This window comes from Solanum tuberosum, unplaced genomic scaffold (assembly GCF_000226075.1).
Source record: "Solanum tuberosum cultivar DM 1-3 516 R44 unplaced genomic scaffold, SolTub_3.0 scf00002, whole genome shotgun sequence".
In the NCBI taxonomy this organism is placed as follows: Eukaryota; Viridiplantae; Streptophyta; class Magnoliopsida; order Solanales; family Solanaceae; genus Solanum; species Solanum tuberosum.
In genome coordinates, this window is record NW_006238928.1 from 509,836 (window position 1) to 520,780 (window position 10,945).

The 10,945-nt window shown below is 33.5% G+C and overlaps 1 protein-coding gene across 3 annotated transcripts; it reads right to left on the reverse strand.

The window, feature by feature from the left end:
- Positions 1-216: 216 nt before the first annotated feature.
- LOC102580889 (uncharacterized protein At5g64816) lies at positions 217-7,643 on the reverse strand. 3 transcript variants are annotated; one of them, XM_006338004.2, is made up of 3 exons: positions 7,525-7,643; positions 3,006-3,064; positions 217-799 (listed from the first exon to the last, which is right to left on the reverse strand). In XM_006338004.2, exon 3 carries the CDS (start codon positions 742-744, stop codon positions 358-360), a length of 387 nt encoding a protein of 128 aa, XP_006338066.1. In that variant the 5' UTR covers positions 745-799; positions 3,006-3,064; positions 7,525-7,643; the 3' UTR covers positions 217-357. The 3 variants fall into 3 exon arrangements, with proteins under 3 accessions (XP_006338066.1, XP_015167166.1, XP_006338067.1); XM_015311680.1 differs by having other exon boundaries at positions 3,006-3,092; XM_006338005.2 differs by lacking the exon at positions 3,006-3,064.
- Between the last annotated feature and the right edge of the window lie 3,302 nt (positions 7,644-10,945).

The following is a 10,945-nucleotide window of genomic DNA, read 5'->3' on the forward strand; positions in this document are numbered from 1 at the left end:
ATAACCAAACACCACTTCCCAAATTTTTCCCAAGTATTCTTGGGACCAAACGGGTTCTTAATTTTGCAAAGTGGATCGGGTTTAATGATGGGTCGAGATTTATTATGATCAGATTTAAATTGGGAGAAAATAATATTCACGTAGCCGCCAAATAATAAAGGTGGGGAACTAGGTGAATTAACGGGTACATATGTGTCTAAGTCTAAAGTTGGATGATAAGGACAAATATAACTTTTTAATCTTGATGAATAGTCGAAATAGATACCATAAATAGTATTCATGAACTTGAGAAGATTGTCAATACTCAATAGACCAGAATTGTTGAAATGATAGAAGCAAAATGTTGAGAGCAATGTGCTAAGAAGACACTACAGAAGATTGTGAGAGCCTAAGACACTCACTTTGACACCTCTTAAGACAGATATCATTCCAGTTAGGTACTTGGTGCTGATTAACACAAACAATCCGAGCACACGCATCAGCACAAGCATCGAGCTCAGAAACACCACAAACAGTAACACAAGTAAAGGGTGTCGGGTCTTTAGAAAATGCACCAACCTTCTTGAGCATCCTGTTTGAAGTACACACTCGTTCACAAACAAAGATATCATCGGAGTTCTTTTCACGACCTCTGGCCCTGTTTAACCTCTCCTCCTCATCTCTCCTTTTTTTCGTCCTGAAAGCTTGCCCTGCCATTACAGCTGGCACAGCAGCTCCTAGTACAGACCACCACCATTCAACCATTATTGCTACCTGAAGAATATTTAGCCTTCAAGGCTTTGACCTTTTCCTTGACTATCTGTGATTAGACACACACGCGTAAAATAAGAATTAGAAAAACAACAAAAACAACTTAACGTAAAACAAAGATTCATGCAACAAATGCATCTAACATGATCGATATCCTTTGGCTCAACCTGAAATTAGGATGTGTTCAAGAAACACAGGGAAGTGTACGTTATGGGTTCCTCTCGTGCTTTTAGCTCAACTGAATAACACGAACATATCATTTATGCCCCCATTTTTAGATAACCATCACTTATGCTCCCCCTTACCGTTGATTCGTATCTTTTGCACAATGTGATTGCACAACCTTTTGATGAAAAAGAAGGCAGAAGAAAAGGAAAACATACATTTGCCTTCTTTTTGTTCCTGGTGGTGACATGAGTTTCTAAAGTGGAAGTTGGCTGCTGTGAAAGCCTGTCTAGACCACCATTCATCTCTTGTCTAGCAAGTGATGTGGACTATATCAAAGTTTCGGAAGGTAGGTTGTACGCACACCTTAGCCTTATCTTTGTGTGGTAGAGAGGTTCTTTCCGATAGACCCTATCTTACTTTCCTTTTTAGACCATTTCAAAAAGAATGTTACTTTCTATATTTAGTAATTCTTTACATCCAACATCCTACATTTCATATTCAAGACCACAAGATTCAAAGCTCTTTTTGGTACATTATACACGTCTTTTGTTTAGGACCACAAGATTCAAAAGTCTTCTTTATTTTTTTAAACTTCGTGCCGAGTCAAATTAAGACACAAAAATTGAACGGAGGGAGAGTATTTATTAACCTCTCCCTTTTTTTCTCACTACGGGGTAGGGAGGAGGCCTAGAAGATTCACCATCTTCATGACACGTCTAGTTCCCGGAAAAGGGACAGGACGTCCAACACAGACAAAAAATATAAACATCTCCATGACCATATAAGTCTTCAACTTCTGATACCCTTGTGAAGTCACAGGCATTAATTAGATAGCCTATATGATTATGTACCCACAGGTTGAAGCTGGAAATTACCACAGGAGACCAGAGCTTCTAACAAAAGCAAATAAAGCTAAGTCATTTTTTTCCATTTGTCTAATTTGAAGTTAGAGTTACCATATACCTGTGCTAGAGGCGAGGTACACACCAAGTTGGCTCAAACACCACCACTACTTATGAAAATAAAAATAGGACCTATAGCATTCCTCTGGAAGACTAAAATTTGTCTAATGAGCAATCGCTTGATCTTTGAAATAGTAAGAAACTCGAACACATTTGGCCTACCAAGAAGAATGCTCTGAAACAAATCATACTAATTCCACTCTTGACCAAATTGTACCATCCAGTTGATTGAAGGCGCAGTGAATCATATCAGTCCATTTGTTCTTTCCTTCTCTATCCGAATCCTTCTGTTAATTTGATGGCAAGCATCTTGTTCAAGAAAAGACCCAGTAGGGTGTGCTGGTCATGAATTTGCTTAAGCAACATGAGTTAGAAACACACCCACTATGGGCGTGTTAGCAATTAAATCGATGATAAGCATCTTGTTCAAAGTGGTAAAATAGTGTTTTTTTTTGGAAATGAGCCAGCTCTAGATAGACTAAGAAAGTTGCTGGCAGGTTTCCAGCATAGACTGATGCAAGGTTTTGGTAATGGGCGCCTTTAATTTGAAGTATCTAAATACAGGGGGCAGAGGTAGAGTTTCGACTCTGAACCCAATAGCCTTCGTGTAAACCATGTATTTATCCTAAGAAATTCATTTAATATGCACAAATTATCAAATTAAAACCCAATAACTCAATTGGGCTAAAATTTTGAACCCATACACTTCCAATTATGTATCCATTTCTGTATAAATACACACAACTGAATAATTTTCAAGAACATATACTAGTCTTAAGTTCGCAGTCCCTGCCACAAAGGGAGTAGAATGGGTGCTTTGTGTTCTATACCACTGACTTAAAAGTTTAGAGCTTTGTTCTTTACAATGAATGAAGAAGTGCTCATCAAACACCTTCCAAGTGTTAAAACACATAGCATATCAGATGCAAAAAAGATAAAAAAATTTCAACACCAGGACAAAATATGTGCAAATGGGTGTGTCATAAAACATCAAGAACATGTCAAATTGAGAGAATTTCTCCATATTATACAGGAAACAAAATCTTCATATAATCAAAGGGGATAGAGAAGCAACCCACGTACTGCAAAATAAACAATTTATCAGCTAAGGAGGGGAGAAAATACCTTGATTTTCTCTCCTTTATCAGCCGTGACAAGTGACAATCAGTGAGTTTATAGTAGCTCTATGTGTACAAAAATGGAAAAACAGGCCTGTTAGAAACAAGAAAAGGACAGCCCTTTTAATAGGTTCAAAATAGTTCTTTAAGTATCATTTGAGCAGTTTTGGTCTTTTATTAAGTTAGTTAAAAAAATAATTTTTGGTCTCCTTCGAAGATTTATGAATCTCTAATTGTTAAATTTTAATCAAAATTGTGATTATTTAACTTTAACCAGAAATGGTAAAATTTTCCATCAAAAATTTAAAAACTGCAACATAAAAAACTACATCAACATAATATATGTGTCTTTTGTTGATTGCTTTTTGGTGCAAACTAATTTTTGATCTTGATGCAGATGATATTTGCACAACTTCTCATTTCGGATGTAGCTTAGTGCAAATATTTTATACAATATATTATTTACCCAATCAAAGTAAAAATTACATCATATGAAGAAAACCCCCAAAACAACAGAATTGCACCTCAAAGTTGCACCAAACTCTTGAAACATACAGAAGAAAATAACATAAACTAAAAAAATGTACCACCAATTGTGAATTTATATTAGATATTTTCTATTTTCAGAATTTCAATTAAATTTAATAATTCAAGTTGATAAATATGTATTTCAGAGAGACCGAAAATGCGTACTCTTGCTACATTCAAATGGTCAAAACTATAGAAATGATTTTTAAGGGATCATTTAAATCTATCACCAAGGATAATGGATCATTTTCTCTTCAAGATACTTAGAGGCTGTGAAAATGAATAATTATTCTTGCTTTAGAATTTTTTTTATCTGTGGGCTCCCCTTTTAAAAAAAATAAAATAAACCAAGTCGTTGGGCTACCCGACGACTTGTGATTTAATGTTTATCTTGCAAGTCGTTGGACAAGGCAACGACTTGGTCCCATTTACTTATATATATTTTTTAAAATGTTGTGACGTTATTAAGGTTAATGATTTGATCAAATTATAAATTTTCAATCAAATTTCAATTAAAATAATTATATCTATATCATAGATATCCATATTCTCTATAATAAAGATTTATCATAATATGTTCACACCGCAAAATATAAATTTAGCCATAACTAACTAGATCATAATTAATTTATCATATTTATTACACATGACTTTTGTTTTTTTTATGAATTTAAATGTTTAGATGAGATCGTCTTATATATTCAACAAGACATTAATTAACGACCAAGTCTTTTCTTGAATTTCCCTTTTCATTAGCAATAATTACAACATTGTAAGTAAATCTAATTGAGATCGATGTAAACTTAGCTATGTCCACTATAGAACCTATGAAGGTGGAACTCATTTCACTATTCTCCACTTTGTAGGAATTTTTGTGAAAGATATGCAACATTTTCATTTACATTTTTCCTCCTTTTTTATGAACTTTAGAAATGAAAATATGTGTGTATATAGTTTTTTGCTCTCAAAATCATCAAGTTTAATTAAATATTTGTGTTTTTTTTACCATGCCAGTGAAAAACATTTCAAAATGAATTTATCTATGAATGCTATCAACAATGTTCAGGGTAATCATTTTTTATTGTATAAAATCCTTATGAGATGTGGAATTAATGTAGGCAAATTAATCAACAACATAGAGATTTTTATACAATAAAAAAATGAAGACTACATTAATTTAAAGGCTAATGTTGATTAATTTACCTTGAACAATATTGTTAGCACCCGCAGATAAACTCATTTTCGAATGATTTTTGTTGGTATGATAAAAAGTCACAATTATTTGATTAAAATTGATGATTTTGAGGTAAGAACTATTTACACACATTTCATTTCTAAAGTTCATATAAAAAAAGGAGGAAAATGTAAATGAAAACACTGCATACCTTTCATAAAAAACACTATGGAATAGAGAAAAGCGAAATGAATTACATCTTCACAAATTTTATAATGCACACTATGTGTCTAGTTAAGATTACAACGATTTCTATTAGATTACTCATAGAGTTATAGTTTTAATATTGCTAATAAGTAGGCTAATTTAAGAAAAGGCTTAGTCACTAATAAATGTCATGTTTGAATATATAAGCAGACCTCATATAAACATTTGAAATTCATAACAAACCAAAAGTCATTAATATTTATGATAAATTAATTATGATCTCTAGCCAATTATGGCTCAATTTAGATGTTGTGGTGTGAACATGTTAAGACAATACTTGATTAATAGAGAATTTGGGCATTTAAGATATAAGAAGTATACAGAATTATTCTAATTGAAATTTGATTGAAGATTTAAAATTTGACCAAATCTTTGACCTTGCAAACGATACACAAGATTTTAAAATGTATACATAAGTAAATGGGCCCAAGTTATTGCCTTGCCCAATGACTCACAAGATAAAAATTAAATAGCAAGTCATCGGGTAGCGAACGACTTGGCTTAGATTTTTTTTTTAAGAGGGTGGGGCCCACACACCAAACATGTTTGGTGTGGGCCTTCTGCCCCTTTGTTTGTCGTTGGCAGAACATGAGACACATGTTTTTAGGCTCTGGGCTCGTTATTTTTACTTTGAGTACTTTTCTATCTTCAATATTTTCATCATAGTTTTTTTTTACTCTTGTATTCTTTTCAAACAAATTCTGAAATTTCTATTGAAAACAACCTCACTATCCCATAGAAGTAAGGGTAAGGTTGGCGTACACCCGAATTATACTGGTATGTTGTTGATGATGATTTTATTTTATTTTCTTATAATAAAGGCTAAACACATAAGCAAAACACTCAAACTTGACCTCAGTTATAATTTTAACACTTTAACTCAAGCTTGTTCTAGTAAGACCTTTCAACCCTCATCAAAATGTATCACTTGGGTCATTTTTGACTAACTAGTATACAAAATAGTCATAGAAAACATTTTCCTTCGTAACGGACACTACCTTACACAGTGGTTGCACACCTTTTGTACGAAAAGAAAGCAAACAGAAGGGAAAATGTACATTTGCCTTCTTTTTGTTTCACCGGTGGTGACACGAGTCTCTACCGTGGAAGCCGGTAGCAGAATGGATGGCCACCGTGAAAGTCTCTCTAGCCATTATACTAGACTCAACCAACTTAGATATCACGAAGATAATGAAATTGGGTGCAACAACGAGTAATAGCCATTGCTATTGTTGAAGCATCTATTCTGCTATCAATGCTACCTATTGTTCCATCATTATCATACAAAATAGCAATCATATTGGCCAGATGAATTTGAGTAATTCTTGCAAATCACTACCAATTTCTACTCTGATCATAAAGTAAGCTCCGCACAGAACATAATGTTCCTATTGCACCACTCCTACTAGCTAGCTACTTGCATGCCCTTCAAAACTTTGTTCTTGTAACATTAACTACCCTGCCAACCCTTATACGCAAGCAGGATCTGTTATAAAGAGGGCTCCACTAAAAGCAACTTGCAACTTATGGAAATAAAATCTTAAAATTTGCAACAAACCAATCCAAAAAATGACCTTTACTTTCTAACACATCACCATAAACATGAGGATGTCCTTCTCATCCTCTGAAATTGATGCAAAACTTCAGCTTACAAAAGATTTGTTGCTGCAATCTTCACAGCAGTCTTTCTAAGCATCTCACTTACAATGGCTTTTCCACCTAAGTCAAACAAAAAATTGCGCCAAGCTTTCCCGATGAATGAGGCTTACTTCAACCTTCCCTTGCCATATATCTCTAAGCCAGCATTGAGCATACAATAGACTAAGTTGCACTCATTCTTAATGAACTCTTTGGGCTTCTTATAATAATGTGACTATTCTTTTTATCAGGTAATAATAAAATCAACGAATAAGATAGCAAGAGAGTAACAATAGCAATACTAAAATGGAACTAGACAACGCTCAACCTACTAACCTTCTACCCTAATCCGCGACCTCTTTTATCTTCCCATCTTGTTTAAACTATGTATTTATCTAAAGAAATTCATTTTGTATGTCCAAATTATCAAATTAGAACACAATAACTCAAAAGGGCTAAACTCTTGAAACCCATTAATTTCAATTCTGTCTCTGTTACTAGTCTTAAGTTCACATTCGCTACCACAAAAGGAGTAATGACTCTGGTTGTATTCTGTACCACTCACTTAAAATTCTGGATTCACATCTGCTCTCAGAGACTCAGCATAGTGTACTAGATTAATCGATAAATAAGAACAACTGCTAAAGCTTCAAACTTTAACAATGGCTGAACAAGGGTTCATCAAACACCTTCCAAGTGTTAAACACACATAGCATATCAGATGCAAAAAAGATTAAATTTTTTTCAACAGCATGACAAAATATGTGCAAATGGGTGTCATAAAACATCAAAAACATGTCAAATTGAGAGAGTTTTTCCATATTATTCAAGAAACGAAACCTTCATATACTCAAAGGGGATACAGAAACAACCATATACTGCAAAATTAAACAATTTATTAGCTAAAAAGTGAACATACCTTGATTTTATCTCCTTTATCAGCCGTCACAAGTGATAATCAGCGAGTTTGTAGTAGCTCTGAGTGTGTAATTTTTTGAAAACCGTTTTGTTCTCTGCAACAAAAAATGGAAAAGGGTGTATTAGAAACAAGAAAACGACAATCCCGTTTGGTGTTTAAAAAATAACAAAAGTAGTCCCATATGTTTTGGTTTAGATTCAAAATAGTCCTTTTAAAGTATCATTTAAGCAATTATAGTCTTTTTTCTAAATTTTAGTCCATGTGTCGAAAATTTACCAAAAAATATTTAATCATAATCATTACAAATTTTAATCCAAAATCCAAAATCACAATGTAAAGAAATTATATCATATGCAAAAATAACATAAATTGAATCTCAAAAATTGTATTAGTCTTTTCAAATATATATATATTTTTAAAAAAATATAAAAATGTATTTTCAAATACAAATTTTCGTTATATATTTTTTATATTCATATCAGGATTAATCATGTGGAGTTTGTGGAAAAGAAGAAATCACATCAAGCATAGAGGTCAAACTAATTTTAAAAGACTGGTATAACAAGTGGTAAAGAACAGTCAACTAATAGTAATGGTGAAAAAACCAGGTTTCGAGGTAATTGAAAAGTCGTGACATGAAATGATGAAAATACTAGAAACTTATAAATCTAAGATTTATCATCATATGGTCCAGTGGAAGTTTCCAGAAGAAGGTCAATTAAAGTGCAAATAAAGAAAATCCAGGTGAAAGAGCCTATAATTTATGTTGTAGAGACAATAATGAAGACCTAGTTCATGCGTAAGCTAGGGGATTTGGTATTGATACAAACATAGAAGCAGATGCTAGAGTAATACAAGCAGCCTTAAAAGTTAGTGCAAGAAAAGGATGACAAAACCGAGTGATAGAAATTGATTCATTGACTCTAAAAAACATCATTTAAAGAAGTTGGAGAATTTCATGGAAAATAGCAGAGTTAATGAAAGACATGATGAGCGAGGTACAATAACAAAATGTTAAAACTAAGCACAGATTCAGGAGGGCAATCAAATAGCAAATTATTTAGCAAATTTAGTTATTAATCATACAGACATGCGTGAATTTAAACATTTTATGAAGTTACCAAAAGCAGAAAACGCATCATTAATACTAAGAGAACACATATTTCAAGCATCGAAATAAAACAAAGAGATTAACCATATGAGAATTCAAAAGTTAGGATATAAATAAGAAAGGACGGAAAACAACAAACATATTTACATAAGATCACATCCTCAAAAAGGGATTGTTACAACTGTTTTAAGAAAAAGTTTTTGCTAATCTATGTTAGCACGCAAAAACTTTCATTGAAAAGTCAGGTATAGTGTCATCTTTAACATTCAAGCACGGAAACCAGCACAAAATTCAAGCAAAATTGGCAAGAAGCACAAAATCAACTGAGACACTACAAAAATGAGTTAGATCTAAATGGAGGAAGAAACATAAGCAAAAAGGAAAAAGACAAACATGTGTGGTCGCACTCCGAACTCCTGACGGCTACCTTTATGAACTTCACGCATTGATGAACAACATATTACCGCCTAATAAAAAGCAGAGGAAGATCAAATGACAACGAATCAACATATAAATAGAAAAAAAAAAGAATAACGATTACCTCTCAATAGTGAATGCTCATATGTGAGCTGTAAAAGTTGGAGAAGATAAGAACAAGGTGGAAATAGTTCCACAAGAGACGACGACGAAATGTAAGGTTTCGGCGACTGCCGAAAAGAAGCATCTTGAAGACAAGAGTGAAAAAGGAAATGAGAAAGAGGCGGACATTGTTAGGTTACTTTCATTGTTATATATAGAGGGTTCGGTGTGGGCTGGACTCTTTTTCTCAGATTTTCTTATTTGTTTTTGTTGAGATTTTGGGCCGATTGGTTAGACTGATAAATATCTTTGAATAAAATAGCCAACGGCCCACCCAATTTAAAAATAAAATAAAATAATATTTAATCAAAACCATTATAAATTTCCATACGAAATCCAAAAAATATCACAATGTAATCATATGCAAAAATAGTATAAGTTGAGCATCAAAAAGATGTATTAGTTTTTTTAAATATACACCATGCAGATCATAGTTTAAGTTATCGCCGTTGATTTGGAATTGTGCATAGCAGCTTGGAGTTTAAGAGACTAAGGTGAGCTCCTGACGTTCGAAGTTATCGATTTCTGTTTATTTTTTGTTAGGCTGTCTTTATATTCAGAGATAACTTGTACTTATCTCGTATTCATAAAAGCCTTGTACTCTTATTTTGGATTAGATGCTTAATTACTAACTATGCCTTGGGATGGTTCCTTGTATTGTATTTTTATTGATTACTCTTTCTTTGCATCTATAACACCCCGACTTTTCAAAACGTCTAAATTAACTCGTATCTTCGTGGAAAGACAAGAAGGGTGAGTAATAAATTAAAAATGATGTGGTATGTCATAATTTAAGTGTTCAAGGGTTGTATCTCAAGTTTTGAAGTTAAGTAAGTGGCAAAAAAAAAAAGTTGGCGGAAGTCATCGTAAGTTCTTTTTTTAAGATTTCTCTGAAATTTGGGTCAAATGTCTCGGAGGTTTTCTCCCAATCTATAAATATTTATGGGGCCCACGACCTATCGAATCGAAGGTCTACGAGTCTAGTTTCCAACGCATTAAACCGTTTGTTCATACGACTTCAGAATAGAGAGATATTTGTATTTTCGTGGGACTACGCACACAGGCACGTGAGGTGGGGCCCTAGGTCGGTGGAACTTTACATATATCTTCTTCTTCGAACTTTTTCTTCATTTTTAGCTAAGAACCAGAAAAAAATAGAGAAACCCATTTCTAGGATCAACTAAACTATAGATTTTCTCGACTCAAGTCCTTGATGAAAGTTGTGCTACGCGTTGGGCTCATCATCGTGGTATAATTTGTTTTATCGATTTCGTAGCATATCACACTTTAGTGTTGGGACATCAAGGGTTTGGATATATTTGAAGGTTTTGAGGCGTATTACGACCTTAAGATTGAGGTAAGACCCTTATTTCATCGACCCTAACTTTTATAAGCAGTAAATAGCAATTTGCGACGGAAATACATATCTTTTATCGTATTGTCATGGTATCTTTTATTTTTGTGTGTTGATTATGGTCCTACCTTGTTGTAGTATCGAGGGAGTTATGAGTAAAAGTCGTTAGGCCACATGAATTCAGTGAAAAAGGTATGTTAAGGCTATTCCCTACTTACGGCATGTTTCCTTAAAGCTTAGGAGCAATGTAATTGGGTTGTTATCCTTGTTACACTTGTAGCCATTATTGTTGATTGTTGGCTGCTCGAGTTGATAAAATCCTCCCTTGTCAGGATTCTTATTTAGTTAGTAGTGTCCCTATGTTGGACACGACTTAG